Source organism: Anomalospiza imberbis, chromosome 3, assembly GCF_031753505.1.
Source record: "Anomalospiza imberbis isolate Cuckoo-Finch-1a 21T00152 chromosome 3, ASM3175350v1, whole genome shotgun sequence".
In the NCBI taxonomy this organism is placed as follows: Eukaryota; Metazoa; Chordata; class Aves; order Passeriformes; family Viduidae; genus Anomalospiza; species Anomalospiza imberbis.
Window position 1 is genome coordinate 108,606,630 of NC_089683.1, and position 24,204 is coordinate 108,630,833.

The window sequence follows — 24,204 nt, forward strand, 5'->3', positions numbered from 1 at the left end:
GCTCTGAGTTACCTGTTGTTTAGCCCCTTTAATACAGAATTCCTGGAAGGAGGACAAGGCTTTGATGCAATCTGCAATGGTGATACAAACCAGTGCTTTAAATTACTTCAAAAACACCAGAACATGTCTCTGAAATTGTTTCAACCATAGTCTACAAGTTTTCAAACAAAACTTCATTTAAAGTGAGCAGGTACAAATTATTAGTCATTCCAGTCAAGAGTAAATGTCCAGCTCTGGTAAGTTTTCTCCTCTGTATTTTTATCATTATTTCAATCCCCACAGCTCCAATAAAAAAAAATTAACTGCTGAGGATTCAGAGATTTAAAGCCATTTCTTCCAGGTCACAGCTGCTTTGCAGAAATTACTGCCATGTGAATACTAAAAACAATAAAACTTTTATTTTACTTTTGTTCTCTTAGTGTGTCATGGTGAACCATGGGACTTATAGAGACTAATTTCCTGTCCATTTCCTGTGGATTTCCTGGTGATACAACATTACAGTTCAACTCATGATGCAGCCCCTCTATCTAGGGAAACTAATTTCATCCAGTGTATTGTGTTCAGATTTGTAATTTCATAAACTAAAGCAACTCAGTAGTTGATTTTCATAAAAAACGTTTAATATTGGGGGTGGAGGGGTGCAGAGGAAGGAGAAGGGCAAGACAAAGCATGCTTGACACAAGCTTCAATTTCTTAAGAAACCAGACAAAAATTGCCGTAGGGAAAAAAGCAGCAATCAGAAATACTCCAGCCAATCGGTAGATGGAGCTACCAATAGGAAATATAGAACTGTAGAATTAGTCAGGTTGTAAAAGACCTTTAATATCATCGAGTCCAATTGTTAACTCTGCCAAGTGCACCGCTGAACCATGTCCCCAGATGCCACATCCACACATCTTAATCCCTCCAGGCATGGTGACTCATATGTACCGGGAAGGAACCTTCAATCCTAGGAGCCATTAGTGAGCTGTAAGCCACATGTAAAAGCCTCCCCATCCCCATTTGAGCTGCACAGACCGCTTCCCCTCCCACACAAACACTCCAGCCTTGCAGAACCCAGTGCAAGTACTTCTATGTGAAAGGGACTGCTCTTTGCTATTGCTAATTTTCTTTAATGCGAACTGGCACCTGAAGAGCAGCAGCCAGCGGGTGCTCTGTGGTCCAGAAAGAGAACAGAGATGTCCAAGGGAGCTCACACAGCACGGAACCTCACGGATAAGGCACTTCTGTCAACATCTCTCGTGACCCTGCCTTTGTTACATGCAGCCTCATGAGAATCTCTGCTTGCCCACAAGTTTGGGAGCTTGCATTTCTTTGCAAGCACAATCATTAGGACTGCTCACCCAAACTATAACATCTTAACAGTTCTCATAAATGAAGATAATACTGCCTTAACACAGCAACCATTCCCTACTTCAAAGATGATTCCAAACTGAACAAGATGACAATCTGGAATTTTGGCCAATGGACAGGATCCCAATACCCAATCTCAACACAGCAGGTTTTTGCAGTGGGTCAGAGCACTTGGTGCTGGCTCAATCTGCTCTAGCTGGCAATGAATTGGAATTGGTAAAATTAAAACTCCACTGGAATACTAAAGATCCATCTCCCCCTCCCCAAAAGTGCTTCATTCTCAGGGGAATAATATCAGCATTTATGGAAGTAAATGCCTCAGGGTTTTGTTAATGTGCTAATGAGCTAGAGCCTTCCACCTTCAGATCACAAGCATGAATCATATTCAGCTCAAAGGTAAAAATACTGTTTCTAGCAGGAATTTTATATCAAATTCTACTTCCAGCCCCTCCATCACAATTTCATCTTTATGCTTTCTGTGCAGTTTTATTTTCCAAGTCATACAGGGCTTTGAGATCAGCAGAACGTTCTACCAAGGACTACCAATCACAGGAAGATTGAAAATCATTTTAATACAGATCTTTGAGATATACAGATTATCAAACTTTAAAAAAAAAAAGGAAAAAGAAAATGAATTTTTTTAAAAGTAAACTCTACAAACTCAGATTCATAGAAATGTCCAAAATACTATGGTTTTTCAGCAAAGAGTTACAGAAAGCAAAATCTGAAAAAATATCAGCTGCTTTAGATCCCTTTAATAATACAGAGTCCACTGTGGCCACATCATAGTATTTAAATGATCCAGTTTTACTTACAGCAAACAGTTATTTCTAAAACTGTATCTCAGTTATAAATCATACAAAATATGAAAAATTTACTTTGAGAAAAAAATAACAGGGAGCAGGGTCTTGCATTCCAGTATTTGCAAAGTCCCACAGTACTTGTAACCCTTTTTCCTGCTAATTTAAAATGATGGTGTGATGCCCTTATGGTTGCTCCTTGTCACAGCAAAGGTTCATGTTTTCCACAGGAGGGAGCTTTTCTCTTGCTAAGATGACACTCTCGCAGTTCTCAATTTGGAAATGTGTAGGAGCTCTAAACATGGTAGAGTGCCCCACGCCTGACAGCTTCCACACAGGATTACCAAAGAAGATTCAAAAACTGAAAAAAAACCAAAAAAATCCCCCCAAAAAAAAACTCAAACAAAACCAAAAGGCCCATAAAATGAAAGATCAAGCATTTATAAGTTAAACCCTTCTTGCACCCTCGTTTATGTCACACTATTACTATCCCCTAATGTAATTACTTACATAGTGGAAAAACCTGAGCACATCACGTCCAACACCATTTATGTCCAGATGTATCTGATGGATATAAATGTCACTTACGTGGCTAAAGATATCAGCTATCCAGATAGTAGTAGAAGAGGAAAAATAAATCACAATAATATGGAGAATTTAACATCTAGCCTAACAACTGAAAATAATATTTGAATACTTGAAAATATATCTTATATAACACAAAAAAGAAGGAATCCTCTCTTTGGTCAACTATTTATGAAGCCAGAAAGTGACAGTCAGCTTTTACCAGGGTCAACCTCAATGGCTACTTTTTCCAGAAAAACAGCTCTGAGCTGCAATTTCCATCAAGGTAACACTGTGCTATCATCACATTTCCCAGCTGCTACTTCCACAACTTTTTCCTTAGCAAAAAAAAAAATCACAAAATGCAGGGGTAAGAGTGATGCTTAAACTGTCTAATTTTAGAGAAGAGAGAATTTCATATTCCCTGCTGTCCAATGGGTAAATCCTCCTCCTGATGTGTCATTCACAGTGGGAATAACACATGTACAAAAGAAGACAAGGAGTCCTTGAGGCCTGTTGTATCAAACTTCAAAATATCAGGGGAAACATATGTGATAGGTAACAAGCCTGGGCATCATTTTCTGTGTTGAAGAGTTTTTTATGTTTGCACACCCAGAGAACTAGAGATACCCTACCCACCCTGTTTCCAGGTTTGCAGGAACTTCAAGAAACAATTCTGCCCTGAATAAGCAATTGCTGTGTATATACAGATACATGCAGATCTAATCCCAGATCAAAGCCCTGCGGAGATAAATGAGGTAGAAAGGATTAGAGAAAATACAACTTCTGCTCCAAAGGTTTTCCATGCTGCTCAGAACCCCTTCCTCCTATTAAAGTCATAAGTGAAAAAAATATTACAAATCTTCCTTGTCTTCAAATGCTTGCTACTGTTTCAAAGCCAACTATGGTATAATCATGCAGGCTGTGTTTTTTCTTACACATAATCAACACCTCATAAAAACAGATTCAGCTGCAAGCTGTGGTCAGCTCCACAGAAGGCTAAACATCAAGTCAGAAAAGCCAGCTCTGACTGATAACTTTGTAATGTCAAATTTTCAATAATCAAAGTCTTACCTAAAATATCTGCAATCTACAGACCACATCAGATCACACTCTATGCTAGAGGTAATTTTTCAGAACAAAACTGTTCCTCTTCAGCAGTACTTAACCCTGCTATATGGTAAATTATTCAGCAGTAATTACCATACATTATGGTAAATGTAAATCTAAAAAAAATTATAATAATGAAACAATACAGGCCAGATAGCATAATTTGAAAAGAGTATGCAAGGCAACCAGAATCTTGTTTGTTTAACATTAATAAGTCCCAGAGGGTAAAGGGACAGCTGTGTAAAGCCAGCTTAGCTGTCTCCTTTTTTGTCATTGCAATTATACCTGTTGCTGATGTTCCATACAATGAAAGGTCTGAAGAATCTTCTCAAAGTTCAGGGTGAATACAGATAAAGCTTGGACATAGAAAGCGGATGAAAAAGCATCCTCAGTGATACATTTTGAAAGTTAGTCAAGATCATCTTGGAAAATCTCCTCAGGTCCAGTAAAAATCTTTACTGGGGGACACTGTGTATCAGCACTCACTTGACTTAATGGGACTGCAAGGACTTAAAGTGAACTTGACATCAAGTCTCCCAGTAAGACTTGTAGTCACTTAATGGCAATAATTACATGTAGGGGTTTTGATTGTTTGGGGGTTTTTTTGTTTGGTTTTTTTTTTTTCCTGTATTTGAAAAGAAATTATGAAGTTTTTAAAGATTCTGAAAACAATCATTGCCGTACAGCTTGAACTGCAACTGAGAAACACAAAATCCTGGAGTCTAAGATAAAAAGATGAAGGACGGAGTATAAGGTAGCTAATTAGAATTTGTCTGGGAAACAAGAATTACTTGGTTTCACTTAAGTTCCAATATTATAAACTGAGCCACAATGTTTTAACCAAAACTAGATACCCAGATATATAGTTTGAATTTCAGAGTCGCTAAGCACCTACCTGCGTTACTTGACTTGAAAGAAAAAAGAACATTAGAAGCCGTAAGAAAGAAAAAAATTGGAGCATTCTGAAATAGGAAAATTGTCTCTTGCTATTTAAAGCATTACCTGATACTAAAGATTCTTCAAAAATTACTTTTCAAATAAAGACTACAAAAACACATGCCAACTAAAACCTTCACCAAAAAACTTCTTCATTTTCAAGCAGATCTAATGAAAATGAAATATATATACACACAAAAGAGTCAGCTGGAATTTTGGGATGCTTAATTTGTTTGATCTAGAAGGCAGAAATTTTGTGACAAATTTTTTTTCTGCAAAACCCTGTTTTGATTTAAAGAGTTCTGTAAGTAGTATTTCATAACTAAGACTGTATATAGCTAAGTAAATTATATAAACTAGTTACCTCTATCATACCTGTAAAGTTGCTATGGCTCACAGACATAAGTGGTAAACATCAAGTGTGATTTTTTTTTCATTCAAAATATTACTTTCTAACAAGATGAAGGGTTAAAATAATCATTTGGCTCTCTAAGATTTTATTTGCCTCAACCTTTTCTTACTCCAAATTAGTGAGATTAAGCTGCAGGGTACAATCCTTCCTAAACTACATATCTACTTAAATCTAAACATTAATGGGTCCCAGATCTTTTATCCCAGTATGGTTCCTTTTTGTGCTACTCTTGCATAGGAGGCATACCAGGATTTTGACTGGAGAGTTGAACCACAGTCTACAGAGGACATGAATGCCTGGCCAAACAAATACAAGAAGCAAGCACAGAAAAACAGAATGGTTATGAGGACTCCTCTGCTTCAGTTAGATTTCTGTTTGAAGGTGAAACCTGAACTTGGGCAACTACAGCACCCCCAGCTCAGAAGCAAAATAAACACATTGTTTTGGAAGCTCACTTCCATGGAAAACGAAATACTCATATGATCCCTGGATATTACTGCAGCACACATTCAGCTTTCCAAATTCATTAAATCATGTTAAAAGTTTTACAATCCAAAATGGCTTTCCTTAAGGTATTTGGCCTGTCTGGTAAAAGAGACTTATAACAGTCTATGTGATGCACTGCCATTTCTGAGTAATTTGTATCTGTGAAATAGCAATGGACACAAAAGTGTTCTTGCTTTCAATACTTTGAGTTCAGCAAATAAGAGCAGGAGTCTGCAAAAGTGCCTGCATCTTGGGAGTTTGTGAGTAAAGTTAAGCCTGGAAAAAGGGAGTATGTGTGGGAAGGTGTTTTAAGATTTTTTATTTCTCATCATCCTACTCTGATTCAATTGCTAATAAATTAAATTTGTTTCCCCAAGATGAGTCTTTCCCTGTGGCAGTAACTGGTGAGTGATCTCTTTCTGCCCTTATCGCAATCCACGAGCCTTTGGTTATATTTTTCTCTCCTCTGTCCAGCTGAGGAGGGCTGTAAATAGAATTTTGGTGGGCACCTGGTGTTCAGCCAGAGTAAATCCATCACAATAGGAATAAGAATTATTTGAAATTAGTTTTCATCATGTCTATAAAGAGAAATAACACTAAAACAAATATGGATCAGCAAAATTTGACAGTTGAAAAAAGAATTGAGAAAAAGGTTTCAGACCCCACCCAGGTTCACTGAGATTTGAGAGCACACAACCCATACTGAGACAGGCCAAAATTCAATTATATCTCCAATTTTAATAGTGTTCTGTTAACTTTTGCACTGTGTATTTGCAATACCTCACAAAGCTAGTATGATCATATCCCCAAATACCAGCTTCAAAATCAACTTCAAGGAAAAAATATATGTTTATAGTACCAGAACTAAAGAAATTTGATTTCCTGCACGCTAATATTCTGTATTTGATTGACTGGTCTTTAAAAAGTTGAGAATTCCAGCTGAAGCTTTTATTCAAGTGGGACAATAAGGTGTTGGTCTTCTATGGATTTTTGGTGTTTAATGAAAGACCTATCTCTTTCCTCATGTAAGGATAATACAAAAATCCTTCTCCTCTGCTCTGTGGTCTGTTTTCACACAGAAAATGTAGCATTTTGGAGAATTTTGCTTCTCAAATGCAGCTGATCATCACTGCATATACCTCATTACTTAAAGCTAGCTAAAAAAGGCTTGCAAAATGTCAGTGGCAGTAATGGCCCTTCCCCACCCATGGTTTTTGGATTTTGGGGTTTTTTTAAGCTCAAAGAGTTACTGGCATTCACACCACCAAAAATGCATCTATCTATGAAATTTTAAAACAAAAAATGGGGGATATAGGTGTGGGTGCCTTATCCTGAACAGGTAAGTCATAATGAAAGCTACATTGCAGCTCATTTTGTAGTATACTTCAACCCTCATCTGGGAGGACCACATTTAGCCTTTAGCCAGGTCCTCAAGAGTTCCAACAGCATTCTTTTCATGAGCAGTGCCAGAAATTTAATGTGCATGGGGTTTTTAGGAGGCTCCTCACTCTGGCTAATAGATGAAAACCTTGCACCATTCCAACACCACATATGGAGAGCAGCAGACTCCAGTTTTCTTATATCTATGTTCTTTTTAAACAGTACTCAGAACATGCACAAGTTGTTTTTATTAGAGCTGCAGTCAAGAACACATCAGCTATAATGAAACAGTAAAATTTAAATGCTGCCAAAAATATTCGGCTTTGGTCTACAGTCAGTTTGAGCTTTTACCCAACATCCACTTGCTCTCCAGTCCCATAGAGAGCTGCTCTTCAAATAGTCTTAAGTTTATTTTGTTTTTACTGCAACTCTTCACTATGCAGCTGCGCAGTAGTAAACATGACCTTAACATTGAGTGGAAGTTTGGCAACAATTTGATTGCAAATGTAATCTACAACAGCCATGGAAGTCAGCCAAGCCAAAAGCAGAGTTACAGCTCTTAAAAACTCAGGCTATAAATGGCTATACAATATCACACTTCATACTGCAGTTTGCAAGTGTGCTTAACAGCTGTGCTGTGCTACACCTGCAAATCATTTCTCTGTTTGCAAATACTGCAGAATTAATGCTGATGCCCCAGTATCTGATTGTCTCCAAATCAGGTAACAGTAAATGAAGAGTAATAAATCAGTAGTATTGTTTGAAACATGCATTGTTAAACAAGTGTGCAAGTCTCCATGGGATCAGGACCTTGGATGGTGAAGTGATGATCTAAATCAGGTAACAGTAAATGAAGAGTAATAAATCAGTAGTATTGTTTGAAACATGCATTGTTAAACAAGTGTGCAAGTCTCCATGGGATCAGGACCTTGGATGGTGAAGTGATGATCTAAAGTGCACTGGAAAAATACAACGGCAGTAAAATGATGGCCTGGTTAATGTAACAGATAAAAATTAAAAGCCTTCATCAAGTTTTTAGGATAAATGTTTAAAAGTCTTTCTGAGTTTTAAAGTCTGAGTTTCTAAAGCTTTGTAGTTATAAAACACATTGCCATGTTTTATAAGATAGAGGGAGCATCAGAAACATGAATACGTCTGAGATTTACTCACAAACAGGCAACAGAAATAGTACTACCCTTGCTGCTGTTAAAATGAAAGCTGAAGTAAAAAGATGAGGTTTCTCTGACAGCAATTATCTAGGTACATATAAAAAGAAGATGAAAATAAAGAGATTCAATTAAGTTTATTGCAACAGAATCGCTGAAGTGAACATTCTGATGAAATTTTGTGGCCAGCTGTCAGAGGTCAGCAAATGGTAAGAGACATCAAGTCAATCCTGACAGAATCTTCCATTCTCAAAACAGCACCAAGTAGATACTTGGCTCAGGGATATACTTCCAAAATCACAAAAAGCGCTTCAAATTAATATCAGTTAAGATAATTTCCTCACTTAAACTGGCTTAACTCCCAGCCCAACAATTTTTCAACAATTACTGCTACAGCACAGTCAGGCCCTAAACAAGTGGCTTCCAGAGCAGCTTTGTAATCACCTTATTTTAGAGCTGTCTCTCCATACTTGTCACAATCATATGTTCCTGACTCTCCCTAGTGCCTCACTAGTGGCCATACAATCCCATGCTTGAGCAGATCAGAAGGATGATTTGGGGCACACTCATTTTCAGGGAGGTTAATTTTCAGACACATTAACTCCCAGGTTTCTGCCATGCTTGCAGCTCTGGGAATACAAATAATGGCACAAGGTCAAAAGGTGTAGCAGGGATTAGGTGTGCCTCAACGAAACGTGAAACTGTATTTTCATACAGAAGTTCAGGCCTTGGCTCACTACAGCATTTGCAACCCTGCTCAGCAAAGCACACTGACTTGAGGCCTCAGTTACTATGGTGATAAGCATGGAATAAATGTTTATACATAATTAGTTAAATTATCCCTTCAAGAAAGCAGTCGTCCTTCTCACAGGCAGCTACTCATATTTTTAAAATTAAATAGATGTAAAAACAAATTAAAATTTTAAAGCTTAAGAATCACTACTACTCATCCATAAGTTAATGATAATTTAAATCTATAGCAAGAATTTAAAAAAAAAGAAAAATTAGTCTATGAGAAACCCATCTCTTCTGAAAACTACACTGTAAATGCCCTACAAAATAAGCTAATGCTTGGTTTTAAACATTTTAGGGTTTTGCTTAAGAAAAACAGCAACGAATAATAAAACTATCTTCTTGTGTAACAAAACCTAAAAAATACTTACTGAATGAAAAACTAATGCATGAGTCCTTTTCATCTGTGCAATCTCTAAATTAAGTCAATCCTATTTGTAAAATATAAGTAGTATTTTCTAACTCTAAGCTTACTGCAAAAGCCATATGCTGATATAAACAAGTTAATTTAGTCAAAATGCTTAGTCCATAAACTCATGAGTAGCTTACTTCCTTTTTCAAAAGACTATGAATCAGCAATTACTGTAGAACCATCTGCCACAAAGATGAATGTTCTGCTCATGGTTTTGGAGAACCATTTGCCAAAATTTTTATGTGTAACTTGAGGGGTTTTTTTGATTAAGAAAATACAGGCTTAAAATGTGAGCACTAATCACATTACTTAGGATATAAAATGACCTTAAATTAAAGGAATACTAAGTTCAGAGTAGACAAGATGATTTCCTAGGATCAATAACTACAAAAAATAACAACAAAACTTAACCAAACACTGAGTTCTTCCCTGAAGAAAGACAAATAATTGACAAAATGCAGCAGAAGCATTGCCAGGTGATGAGCTGTCTCTTTCTTCCCACTATGATACCATCTGTTGCCAGCTCTTGCCTATCCACATGCACTACGCTCCTCTCTCAGCCTGACCCAGATCCAGCCCTGGTCTCAAGTGTGATAATGAAATCAAGCTTTACCCACCCAATGGGCATCAATGACTGACTGGTGGTTAGAGATGGGGTTTTGGTGACAGTGGGCAACTAAAGAGGCTTCTAGACCCAGTCACCTAATACAGCTCTTTTCTTTTACAGAAATTTTTACTCATTTTCTAGTCTGCCAAATAACTGCGTGTGTATTCTCTCCCCAGCCCAACTGCTTGATAAATTAACTTTAGAAAAACTTCAGCTACATGAAATGTTTAAGCTAAGAGGGATAATATTTTAAGAACTGAGTTAGGAAGCAGACACGTGCAGGTTCATACAAGCAGATCATATGTGGGAAACTCCCAGTAAGGAGGGGCAAAACCAATGGTATATTCCCTTTTCCTGCAGCATGGCAGGAGCCAATGCACACACCTGCTATCTACCCACACACTACAACCTGCTGGTAAGGAATAGTGAGTTCTTAACCCTAATAAACTCATAGGATAACATTTAGTTATCCTTTACATGTAGGCTGTCAGTTCCTCCAAGGCAAAGAGCTTCTTCAGTGCCCTGCACTTGTTGACACACAAGATATAAAGGGAAGATGTACAGCTGATCATGAAGAAGCAGAACATAATTTTGACTTGCTCTAAGAATAGGCCAAATGCCTTCCTCCAGTTTGCATGCAAATGTATTACTGAAGACAATGCAGGTATTTGAGGGAAGAAACTCAGCTTAGAATCTGATTATCTCTTCAGAAACCACCCAAATTTATAAAATACCTTCTCAAACACCAAGGTTTACAGCTTTAGCATCAAGAGAGTTTTAAATGATAAACAGTTACATATTTAGGCTATTTTTGTTTCAATTGAGTGTTTAGCTGCAGAAAGCAGTGTGTTATTCCAAAAGGCAGTACCTAGATAATTAAGTCAAACTAAATGCCCTTTTATCATTAAAAAGATGTGTTACTATTAATTCGCAAAACATTCATTTACAAGATAATCCATAGCAAGGAACCAAACATCCCAAACACAGACACTAGAGCTGTTGGTTGTGCTGAGAGCCAGATAAATTGACTATTATGCAGCAAAGCAATTTCAAAGTGGAGGTTCTTTTATCATACCTTTAATATTTTGAGCTGTTTCCAACTTCTATGGCACACAGGCTTAAGGATCCTGTTTTCACGTGAAACAGTAAAGATAGTAAGAGTTTAGTTGAATACCTTTACTGGAATCACTGGCAATTTAGGCCATAGCACAAGAAAAAGAAAAAAAAAAGGCAAAGAAGGAGCAGCTTTTAAGATTTGTCTTGCTTTTAATACCTGACATTTCATTAGTGAGCTGGTCTGTTTATCTCTTCACGCAGAGACAGAAGTTCATCTAACACTGATGACATTGCATTTTGAAACTTTTGGAAGTCATTAAGAATTCTTTTGTTCTTTCCATTTTTCCTCTACAAAAAAGTATTTAGGCTGGACATATCAAGCAAGGTTGAATTTACCATATTTTAATATCATGTACTTTTCAGTAAGTTAAGTATGGATTATACCATGTAAATAACAATGCACATATAAATAACCTATACATTTGTATGAGAATTTCTGAATCCTCCACCTATTGCATTTCAAAAAGGACATTTCAAAAGAGGGCCTAAAGTCTACACATCCACCTGAGATACCTACTGTATAAGGGCACATAGGAAATGAATAACCAATCTGTTGTTAAAAATCCTCTATTTCAGCTCACTGGTGTAAACTGAGTATTAGTGGAGGTGTTCCCAAAATGACATCCAGAAAAGCATGTGCACTAGAGCACTTGTCTTAGACATCAGGATTACCACTTACCAACCTCACTGATGCTTAACTAATGGATTTGTTCATAGTTGTAGCAAAAAAATCACTGTGGTCATGACCAAGATTTGGCATCCCAAGCTCCATGAGAAACTTAATACTCAAGTGCTTAGTGATCTCATAAACTAGAAGAGAAATAACAGGGTGCAAGCTAAACCTTGTGCAGATAACAATGTCTGGACCTGTTCTGTGGTCTTCGTCACAACAGCATCAGGCCAGAACATTTTACTACAGTTGAGGATACAGTTGACCAAGGTGTGATTCATGAACAAGACCACACACCACCCGGGGACAATTAAGGATGCTGCAGAGCCTACACATACCTCTAAGGGACTGGGCAAGAGGGGCTGCCCGCAGCAATAGCTTTTCACTGCTCTCCTCAGGCACGCAGCATGCTTCCAGCTCAGCCTCACTGCTCAGTGAAACTAGACTCACTCCCAGTGAAATTCCTGGGAAACTGGTTTTATATCTTAACTGTAAGGTATCTGCAGAGTCCCCAGACCAAACTCTCTCAAAATATAAATATCCCAAAACTGTCATGAGATATACAGGAGAAGCCTCAAAGCTGGCTACTCATGAATGCAGATCTTGAGCAAATACTTAAACTGGCTACTATGATGCCATGAATTGAGTACTTTAAGCTTTCATCATATGCTACAACATACATCTACACATGTATGCATTCAGTCAGAATGAACACCCACATGTTCAGAACAAGATAAACAACCATCATCACTAACAAATTAACCATTTGAGCAGTAAAATGTGTGCTGTCTGTTACTAAAATACCAATAAACCAAAGGATTTACGCTGTGAGGCTAGTTCTTCCTTAATGATTATACAAACCAGATACATAATTGAACACTGTAAAAATAAGATACACTTAAAAGGGGAGTCCTGACTGCTTCAGTGATGGATGGTTTTTCTCTTAATACCACAAGCTTTACTGGCTTTATACATTCACTGCTCTTTTTTAGCACCTTTGGGGACCTTGATCATGTAGGAGCATTTCCTCTTTAAAAAGTCCATTTGCAGAGTCACTCGGATTTGCAGGAACTGGGAGGCCCTGAGAGCAACACAGCTCATATCTGGGGAAGATTTTTGTTTTGTTTTTAAACCACTGCTTATTCCACACAGCTATTTCAAAGGCTCTTACCTCCCAGGGTTTGCAACAGCTTTAGGGTATACCCAAATGTTTTTGAGTGTTGAAAACCAGGTTATACTGAAATTTATTTCTCTGTAGAGTTAATCTAAAATATGCTCTATTTATTGCACTCAGAACAGCAGTGCTTAAAGCTAACAGCCCACACAAGAAGGGCTGCAGGTTGTTCAACAGTAAATGTAGATCTTCATTTACATGTGTGAGAAAAAGTGGAATCCTTCATACACACCAGAGAAATTCTCTCACTGTACCAGATGTGGGCATATCTGGTGTGCTACCCATATAGACTGACCTGGTCAGGAGAGGCAGATTGGGTTACACCTCCAAGAGGATTACAGATTACTCCTTCACCCTAACAGCATCCCTTCTCTCTTCCCTGACCTTAGGCTAAATCCAGTGCTAACTGCTGCTGCATTTGATCAGCAAAAGACTGGGTATGTATTCCCTGGTACTCAGGCATTAATTAGTCCCTTCCATCCCAGAGTACGATTACAGGATGCAGACACAGAGAATGAAAGCTTTCAGCTACCTGCTCCTGAGGTCTTGGTTTAAGTACTGCTAAAGCTGGACAGGTCATATCCAGCAGCACAAGAGAGTATTGATAACCTGTGTTTATTCTTTGCTACAGATGTCAGAATCGGGAAGTAGCATGTTGCCTCACTGTGCCATGATGGTGTTGCTCAGAATGGTTTCTATTTGCAAGAGGGACATAGCATAAACATTTCCCAGACACATCCTACACTTTTAGCTCTGGGGAGGTAGCAAAATACTCCTGTGAGCACAAGTCAGCTAGAAAACTGCAAATTATGTTGACCAAAAAGTCACTACAGTGTTGTTTCTTCTAGTCCAAAATTGGTGTGAGCTATAACAGGAAAAAGACACTGACTGCAATTCCCCTGAGGTTTGTCAGAACAGCCTCATCCACAGGCTGTGCTTACCCTGGGAACACTGGGTCCCAGGGATCCAGCAGAACTGGACACACTTCAGTAAATCTTTTTCAGTTCTAACCCATGGAGTCATAGCATTAGTAACATGCTTATTACAACATTGAACAAGTTTCCATATTTTTTTAATACTGAGATTTACATGCAGTACAAAGGTCTCATGGCATTGCAAGGTTCAAGTGCATACCTCACTTTCCTGGGCATTAACTCTCCTCTGCAAATTTACCAGCTGTTCCTAAATCTGCAGAAGGGGTCATATGACAGCTTCAGCTGAATGGGAAAAAACAAACCTGAAGTTCTTTAAAAGATAATACAATTTTTTTCAACACAGTAATCTCATTAGTACTTTCCTGATAACTAAATCTGCACCTTTTTTCTTTTTTTTTTCTGACACTGTTCTCCTAAACCTCTTTTTGGTTATTTATGCATAAACACATGATCCAAGGTCATGGAACATCCAAAATGTTCTGCTGCATTGCTCACCAGCTGAAAAGCATCAGAATCATTACTGGTCTTATTGTTCCTGCCACAGACAAGGTTTACAGAAGTGGGTTTTTTGAAACAAGATTTCATATTGAGGACAGCCTGGAGTATCTCTTCTTGTATAATACATGCTGCATAAACTAGGGACGGTACATTTAAGGGTATTATCATACAGTGGAAAATTGTTTGGGCTTCAGCAAAATTCCAGCGGTGGTACTTTACAGTAAAAAATCTGAAATTGTTTTCAGCCTGCAAAGCAGGCTGCAAAATAAAATGCACAATTTTCAGAGGGCAGTATTCTTCCCTATTGACAGAGGAAAGAAAAATAGCACTGTATGACTAAGACACCCAAAAATTCATGGTATTTACTTAGGAACCTCATTGTCATTATGCATACATTTTGTCTGCAGGGAGACAAATTGGGGGGAATTTTGATAGGAAAATAAGAGAAAATGTCTTTATTCTGACTTTTGAAATCTCCTCTGGAAACATTGAAGGTCCTTTCAGGAAAGGAAAATTTCTATTTTTTTCTTGTGGGAGAGTTCAGAAACAGCAGGATGGATCAGAAGCTGATATTAAATCTACTGAAGTTATAAAACAATTCCACACCAGAAACTTGATGGTACTTTGGCAAATAAGTAGGAGGCAGAAGCACCATGACTTAACACTGTTCAGGGTAACAAGCTGCACACCACCCTGGCAAGTGCCCCTTTTAATTAGACAGTCTTCTGCGAGATGAAGGCCCAAAGACTTAAATCACTCAAAATCTACAGATTAACAGAGATTAACAGCAAGTCCCGCCGATTTTTAATTCCTGTAATAGATTCTTTATCTTCAGTGCAAAGCAAGAGCTCCCAGTAGCTTTAGTCAAACACACACTCTGCAAAAATGTTGCAGTCTGTTACCTGAAGTCTATTACTTACCTCTAAGGAGGAAGAGGATGCCAGGAAGCTAAACCTATTTATGATTCCTTGGGTAACTATACCATGTTACAAGTGCAAAGAGCAAGCATCAAACCTAGGAAGTCTAAATGCTGGGGATTCAGGACCTGAACCTGCTTTATGTGAACAAAACACAGAATCCCCATCCAGCAGCTTCAGTGTAATTTCACTTTCTGCTGAAAATTCTACACACCACTAAAGAGCTGAGGTGATTTTCTAGTGCTTTGCTGCAGGTGCAAAATACCTGAATACTACCATAATAAGAAAAAGGTGGTATCCAGTGTTGATCCAAACACTGACAGACAGGCACAGCTGATAGGCCAGGTGCTTTGCACCTTGAGAAAATAATATCACCTTCTGAATTCCCTGGGAAAGAAAAAAATCCCATCCTGTGGCAAACATATCTTATTGGCATAGGGGGTTATACTCCCTCAATGACAAATGACACAGTCCTCAATCTGCACTCCCAAGAGTCTCTGCATGGAACAGCAGCCCTGAGCAGAGAATTCCACACACAAGTGACTCTCTTAGCGTGGTCTCTGCCTCAGCTAAAGGGCTCTAACATGTACATTAATATATGTGATCATGCTGCATCATGTTTTCCTTGAAAGCTCTAACATGCTACTTAATTTTTCATACTGCTGACAGCACTGCAAATGAAAACAGATTACGTGAGCACAGAGCTCACGGCAGTACAAGCTGTAGAATAAATGCACAACTAAGCTAGATGCACTTTAACATATCACACCACAGACAGCATTTGTTAATGCCATTGGTTTTGTCCTCCATGACAACAAAAAGAGGGTAATAGACACAGAACCTTGCACTACTTAACTCCCCACAACACATACTGATATGCTAAAAGGTACTTCACAGGAAAATATGTATGCTGATTAGTTTTGAAAGTGTCAGGTTACTAACTGGTATTCAAAATCAGTCCTGAGCTCAAACTGTTAGAGGATCAGCAACAAAGCAGTTCCCTACTTTTCTCTCTGCTACAAGAAAGACAATGAACAAATAAAGACCTTTTGGCATAGTTTCAGTTCAGATTGTTGTTTTGCCATTAAATCATTGGTCTAGTTTACTGCCTGAGTCATCACCTTCAGAATTAGCACTGGCCCAAACCTGAACCAGTCAGCCAATACATGACCAGTGATAAAACAATAATTCAAGAGATTGTTTCTGCAATGTTGGAGTTACATACATAAACAGCTCACTAACAACCTGTGCAGGCTGGTCTCTAAGCCTTAGTCAGTTACTGCAGGTAGGTAAGAACTTCACAAGTCAGACCGATACACATATATCTCTAGCAGAATTAAGCAAAATAGGTAAGACTTTGCAAAGATTGTAAACAAGCACATAAATGGAAAAAAAATATCAAACACTACTCCAGCACTTGCTTCCATTTGTCGCAAGGTCTTTGAGCAGTCAGCCCATAACAGCTCCCCAAAACAAATGTCTTCAGAAAAAAAACCAGCCAATTATACCAACCCCAGCTACAGCTGGATGCCATCAGGAATTCTTAAAAACTGCTAGGCAAACAAGAGCACTGCACGAAAGTATTACACTAACAGCAGTCTCTAGAAAAATACAACCTTTTAGTCTCAATCTTTCTTGCAAATTGTTTCCATATTGTTCTGCAGAGAGTTATATGGTAATGTGATTATTACATGCACAGAGACAAAGACAAAAAAACAATTTTTATCCCCAGTTCATCCTAGCCAGAACTGGCATTAAGATTAGGAAATCAGAAGGCCACTCTTCATAATGCAGTTAAGAAAAAAACAAAATGTTTATTGTAATGGTTTTCAGTTTGTGGCTTCAAGTCCTTGGGGGCTGTTAATGACAAACAAGAGCTGAAAATAAACAATACTACTGTCAGGCCATTTAATTGACAGCACCTTGGGCAGGAAGATCCACAGATCAGGAGCATTAACAAGCACTGCTTCAGTAAATGCACATATGCAAGAGACAACCATACATCTGCACCCCTTCTAGCAATTTGAAATCCAGCAACCCACAGTGACACAAAACAATGGGTAACTAAAACTCACCCTATTACCTACAGCTTCACAAGGCTTCTGTGCCCCACAGTATTCTTCTGGTCTTTCATTAGATCATATTTTTCAGCCATGCCTTACTGCATCTGAAAAGTATCATCTCCCTTTCCTCCCAAGTCTTGGCACTTTACATATGCTCTCACAAATGTGCCAGAAAATAAGGACAGGTTCCCTTTGATTTCTTTCACCTGAAAAGACAAATGTAGGAGTAAGAGAGATACGATGAGAGGCACATTATCCTTCCAACCATTTGTCAGTTCTAGTCAGTTTTGTATCTTTAGATTTGCTTATTATTTGTTTATTACAATTGAAATGATGAATCAATATGGTGCATTGGTTTTACAGATATTAAGAGTTCAGGACCTGCACTAACAGGGCAATTCAAGCATGCTGAGAAAGGACAGTTTTCATTTCTATCTGAAAAGGCTTCCTCTTTTGCTGATAAAGTACATCTTCCCTTGCCCACTGTAACTGAAAGCACTTTCAAAGCCAGTTCATAAGTTGCTTTCCTTTCTTCCTTTTACAGAATTACAGAAGAAAAAGAGTTTATTGATTTTTATAAAACACTACTACATACAAACACATAAGCATGCTTAAAAATACTGTATTTCAATCTTTATTGTATTCAGTCCCAAGAGTTTACCTGCCTTGCTGGGAAAGCTGCTTACAGCCTGTTAAGGGTCAGGGCAGAAGATTATTTAATTAGGTGGCAGCCCTAACCCTGGGTTAACAGAGAAGGAATGCTGACAAATTGCATCCAGCAAGGTTTGTGAGTCAGGAATGTTTATATGAAGAGCAGGGCAAGGCAAGACAAAGAAGGATATGCTCAGGACACCAAAGACACATGCTATATTAAAAAATCCTCAAAACCTTGAGACAGGTAGAGCATCAAAAATAGCACAAATAGCACTTTCAAAGAAACAAGCTATGAAATGAGCTAGAGCCCAGACACACAAGCGGCAGCATAGAAACTGTTTTCCAGGCATTGGGTCAAGCACTGTGCAAGCCACACCACAGTAGTTAACAACACTGAAGAACCCAAACAGATAGAGAGTTTACATATTTACCTATCTGTAGCTTAATCAGTTTCCATCTACATGGAGACAGATGCTTTTTACAGCGAGGGTGGTAAAACCCTGGAGTAGGTGGCCCAGAGGGCTGGTGGAAGGCCCATCCCTAGGAATATTCAAGGTCAGACTGGACCAGGCCCTGAACAACCTGGTATAGTTGAAGATGTCCCTGCTTATGGAGGACATAGGTGGCCCCTTGGCTGGACTAAGTGGCCCCTAAAGGTCCCTTCCAATCCAAATGATTCCACGATGTTATAATCCTAGTTTGAATGACTGTAATTATGCTTCAGCTGAGCTTTACTCCCAGCAAAAAATGACAAAGCAATGTCTTACTCTAAAAAAAAAAAAAAAAAAAAAAAATCACATATCAATATTTTCAAAAATATTAGTCAGAAATACAGGTACCATAATGCAAAGCGTTAAGTGCAAGTCATGGTTTTCTACAGACTCTTACCTACACACTAACAAACACCATCTTTCATTTTTAACTTCTTTTAGAAGTTAGATATAAAAGAAAAGCAACTTGGATATGCTCAAAGAAAAGAAGGGAATTAAAAGTGCCCTAGTTCTTCTTTGTACTGCATCTAGAGGTTCAAAACTATTAGCAGTGACATAACTGCATCACAAGATTAAAATGGTATTTTCCTAAGTTCTTGGCTCTGTCTACTTGGAACTTACAAAGGTAACAAATAAGGTATTATGTTCCTCATTTCTGTTTATTTTCATCTCATTACATTATTCAATAGAAATTCTACCTTCCTTCAATTTAATTTAGCTGATTTTACTCCAGATTTACATCTGCTAGACACAGCTGCAATGACAGAGATGCAAGGAGCAAGACTGTTTTATATCAGAATTCCTTTTCCTCTTGGAGATCTCAAGTTATTATTTTTTTGGTAGAGGCCATGCAGTTTTAATGCTAGCTTTTAGTGAAATCTGGGAATATTTTATCCCGAGACATCCTATCAATTAAGGGTTTTTTCCCCTCAAAAGAAGAGACATCCCAACCATCAGTATCTGTTAATAAAAACAGGCAGAAAATTCCTTCCCTGGAGCAGACCGTTTTCTGATGTATAACCTCCCACTGTGGCCAGGCCCAGGTTCTTACCAGCCTGTTTTGCTGATTCGTTATTAACTCACATCTTACCCTTATGTTTCAGTGCTTGTTTTGTTTTCTTCTGGTGCAAATGACCACCATTCAGTTTCACTCATCACCACCACCTTCACTTTTGCCAGGCTCTTCTGTGCCATCTCCCTGACCCACTCTTGGCTCTTCCTGCTGAAGCTTCCCCCTTGCTGCGTGTCATTTTGGGAACAGAACATTTGTCACTCATGAACAGTTGCTAAGAACTGCACATTTACTGTTCTGCTTTGCTTCAGTCTTCTAGAACAGGACAACTTTTCATCTATTCTTGAACTCCACAGTCACCCTTCATTTAGGTAGGTCCCTGAGCAGACTTCCCTATGGGAGATTTCCATTCCTCTTAGGATTTGTGCATTTAATTTCAAGATTCCAGGTTTCTCCATGCACTCCAATGGTAACCTTTGCTAATCTTTGATCAGCTCAGACTCCCACTAATAGGGCAACAGTGATGAGGCAGTTCCTCTTCCAGAAGGAGCTGAAAGGAGAGGATATTGCCATTTTAGACGGGAAAGCTCATGCTCTCAGCTGTGGTCCTAAAAAATTAACCTGGTTTTAAAGCAACAATCCAGTCTTCCCTTCTCCTGCGAATTAGCTCACCATTCACCTTGACAGAATTAATTTGCATTTCCCTGGCAAAGTGTCTAGCTATTGAGAGCCAAGGAACAAATGCCTGAGAAACATCAACATGGTACCGAGTCTTCTCTTTGGCAGTATTAACACAACCATGCATAATTATTATTTTATCATCACCACCTCATCTGTTACAGTGTTATGTGCTGTGTCATGGTGCTCCAAAAGAAACCCATTTAGCAGAGAAAGGACAGAAAGGCAAAAACACCAAAGGAAACGTGGAACCACACCCTCTTTATTAACTGTTTTATTTTACCCATTACAGAGGTTTTTAAAGGTGTCATCTGGCCTACTTAAAACTTCACAATATATAGAGATCACTCCCTGAGGGTCAGCCTTACTTATGCAAGCAGTTGCATTGCCCTAAATCTTGCCTCAAAGGGCTTACTGAGACTACATCCTTCATCTGAGTTTGCATTCAGCTCAGTCATTTTATTTTGTAGACTATGCAGGGTACAAAGCTGGCATGAAACAAAGATGCACGTATACACTTTTAAGGATTATCTCATCACTGCACAATTCCTTTAGTTTTGTGTAATTAACTATTAACAGTACTGAAACACCACACTCCAAAAACCTGTTAAATATGGGGGTTGGACTAGATGATCTCTAGAGGCCCTTTCCAACACTAAATACTCTCTGGTTCTTTACTGAGCAGCTTCAAGCCTGGATAGCCTCTTGCAGTACAACATTAAAAACCTGAGGAAAATAACAGCCAGGACACAGGGAGAGCAGCCACCTCTCAAAGGCATGCTTCCAAATGCCTCCTTGCACAGAGCTTCCTCCCTGCATGGATTTTTTTTTTCCCTTTTGCAGAACACAGAAGTCACACGAGGAAGCTCAAGCAGCAAAGCTTATAAAAATACATACATGCATACACGCATGCATACATATATATATATATATATATATATATATATATATAATGATGTATATAATAATACATATATACAGGTTATAGCTGAAGGAGACCAGCCTTAGCAGAGGGTGTTTGGGAGAACAAGGGCAACCCGCAGCTCTGGCAGTTTTCCTGAGGAAGCCTTTCCCTGGGCAGAGGCCTGAAGGAGCAAAGATAACAATTGTTAGCACCAGTAGCCGTAGCAGCAATATTTTGTACTTACATCTGCTGCACAGGTCAGGAAATCCACATTCTTGGACTCCTTTTCAAACCATTCCCTGCAGCCCCACAGTCACATTTAGCCAGGCCCAGCACTGAAAATGATCACGCATTCATCTATCAAATCTTACAAGGGGAAAAAAAAAAAAGTGTATGCCATCACCCTTATCACCCTGATGGTTTAGTAGCAGAAAGAAAAGGAACAGTTGTGTTTTGTAGTTGACATTTGACACAAAAGGCCTACTCAAAGGGACCTTCTGGCAGCCCCAGAAGTCCCTTTTCCGCACACGCCTTTGAGGAGCGGCTGAGGGCCCGGGGGAGGCTCAGGGACCCTCATCGCCCTCTCCGAGGAGCTGAGTCCGGCCTCTTCTTCCTGCCCGCACTGAGGGGACCTGAGAAAATGGCCTCCAACCGCGACAGGGGAGGTTGGGATTAGACAGTCCCAAAAAGTATTTTTTATCTGGTCTGGTGGGCAGACATTGGAATGGACTGCCGACAGAGGCGGTGGAGTCACCAACCCCGGAGGTGTTCAAGAGGCGCCTGCACTTGGTGCTGGGTGATGTAGTTTAGAGGTTTCGAGGTTAGAGTTGCAGTGGCAAGGCCGGTTGGCCTCGATGATCTCAAAAAAAAAAAAAAAAAAAAAAAAAAAAAAAAAAAAAAAAAATCTCTGCCGGCCCTCACAGCCCCACGCGCGCCCCGCCGCCATTTTGCGCTCCCTCCCCCCCGCCCCGCCGATGATGTCACGAGCTCGCCCCGCCCCCCGGCGCAGCGGAGTTCCCGGATGTGAGCGCCCCGCCCCCTCCGCCCCGCGCCAGCGCCGCTCGCGCCCCCTCGCTCGCTCGCTCGGTGCGCGGGTCAGCGGAGCCTTTGCCGCAGTGACGGCAGCGGCAGCGGACGGGCAGCGGCAACGGCGGCGGCGACGCCGGACAACGCACAGCGAGGCCGGGGTCGGCGGATTCATCTGCGGGGGAGACGCCTGACGCCCACCCGCCGCCATGGTGAGGACCCTCCCTCGCTTCCCCTCCCTTAGCTCTTCCCCCCTCCCCGCTCCCGCCCCGCTGGAATATTCCAGACCGGGCCGGGTCCCCCACCCCCGCGGCCCCACCGCCGCTCCGCCTCGGCGCTGCCCTGCCCCTGACCCGGCTCCTCCCGCCCCCGGGCCGTCCACGTCCTCCCGCGGGCGAGCGCCTCGTTGGGCTTCCTTCCCGGCGGCGGGCGCATCCCCCGCTCTCCTCCGCCGCCCACGGAACCCCGCGGGCTCTCCGCCTCCTCCCTCCACCGCCTTAGCTGCGCTTGTCGGGCTCGGCCCTTCCCTTCCCCAGCACCCTCTTCTCCTCGCCCCCACCCGGCCCTCCCCGCCGTCCGGGCATTCGCGTCGCCCGTGCTGCGCCTCGTGTGTTCCGCGGAGGCACCATCGGCCCCGGAGCGGTTTCCAAACGAAACTCGGGCGATCTCAGGGCGCTGCCGCGCGGGGGCTGTTCGGCAGCTCGGCGGGGTTCTCCCCCCGCCCCCGGTGCAGCAGCAGTAGCGCTGTGCTGCTGGTGTGCGGACCGGAAAGCTGTCGTGCACGTAGCCCGATGGACGGGATAATGCGCGCTGGAGCGGGGCTGGGGCCGAAAGCTGGCGCTTCACACGCGATGGGTGCTCGGGGTCTGAGCCTGCGGGAGTGCGGTGTGTCCAGGTGTGTGTGTGTGTGTGCGAGAGTCGCTCTGTTTTTTCAGTCATGACGGGTTTAAATTTCCTTTTTTCTGCCGTGAAATTAACCTGGAGATACAGTATGGAGTCCTGTAGTATTTTACGTCGACACTAGGGGTGTCTCCTGCTTTTCACCGCTGCCAAGAAATCAACGCCCTGTTTTTTAATAAACATTTCTTTTAGCCTAAATTATGCAGTACTCTGGCTGCAGGAGGACCTGGCAATATTTTGGTTTTACTGCTGGAGGAATGCAAGTAATTTCAATTTTGTTGTTGTTGTTGTTTTTAACCCTTTCAGAGCGAGGCCAGCTGGTTATCACATTGCACGTTAGACCTCACAGGGCCTGGAAGTCAAAAACGTGTTTCCTTTTGTTTTTAAGCAGGCATTGCAGTCTTTCCTTTAAAAAATAAACTTGTGGCAGAAACTAATGTGCCATGCTCAGGCTGGTTTTCTGTGTACACTTTAATAGATGTGCATTTGGAGAAGTGCTTTGAAGTGTATAAAGCTTTGGTCTTGGTTGGGAGCACATCAAGACTGGGGGGGAAAAGAAAAGTTCCTATTTTGAGAATAAGGTAATAATGAATTTGAGGCTTAAAAAATTATTATCACTTATGCCATGGTTACAGTACTGGTGATTACTTTGAATGTACAGGTTATCATGAGCAGTGATCATTTTCCACACAACAGTTGTGCTCATCCTGCCAGTAGTTGGATCTTCTGTGAAAATTTTGTTCTCAAAGACCTGCCAGATGAGATAGACTAACATACATAAAAGGAAAGAAATATTATTGAACTGTGATGCCCATGTGTGTGTCAGTGACCTTTAATGAACTTAACTTTCATGTATTATTACCTTTGATTATTTTTTCATCCATTCTGTTGTAACTAAAGCTTTCCTATGATCTTTTGATGGTGTAATCATGTTGATCATTACTTCATTGCTTCCTGAATAGTATTTGTGTATGATGCATTGCAATGTGGAAATGCATATACTGGGGAAAAAAGGTCTTATGTTATGAATGTTATCTCTGCCAGTAGAGATGCTTGTTTTCTTAAGTAAACAGAGCACTACTGTAGCTGTATCACTACACTGGTTCTGGTACCACCTGATCTTAGGTGCCTTTTAGTCTGAAAATCAA

At 40.3% G+C, this 24,204-nt stretch overlaps 2 protein-coding genes across 3 annotated transcripts in view; one reads left to right on the forward strand and one right to left on the reverse strand.

Annotated features, from left to right (window-relative positions):
- Window positions 1-1,505: 1,505 nt before the first annotated feature.
- Window positions 1,506-23,146, reverse strand: LOC137471796 (uncharacterized). Of its 2 annotated transcripts, none has more exons than XR_010997846.1 (2): window positions 3,357-3,884; window positions 1,506-2,514 (listed from the first exon to the last, which is right to left on the reverse strand). XR_010997846.1 is itself a non-coding variant. In XM_068186349.1 (2 exons), the coding sequence occupies exons 1-2, from the start codon at window positions 23,093-23,095 to the stop codon at window positions 2,402-2,404; spliced, it is 699 nt and encodes a 232-aa protein (XP_068042450.1). In that variant the 5' UTR covers window positions 23,096-23,146; the 3' UTR covers window positions 1,506-2,401. The 2 variants fall into 2 exon arrangements, 1 of the variants encoding a protein (XP_068042450.1); XM_068186349.1 differs by lacking the exon at window positions 3,357-3,884 and adding an exon at window positions 22,510-23,146.
- PPP3R1 (protein phosphatase 3 regulatory subunit B, alpha) overlaps window positions 22,214-24,204 on the forward strand; it is a 37,836-nt gene continuing 35,845 nt past the window's right edge. Inside the window, exon 1 of the mRNA XM_068186350.1 lies at window positions 22,214-22,368. Within this exon, the coding sequence (XP_068042451.1) occupies window positions 22,366-22,368 (3 nt within the window). The 5' untranslated portion in view covers window positions 22,214-22,365. The remainder of the gene's footprint in view (window positions 22,369-24,204) is intronic.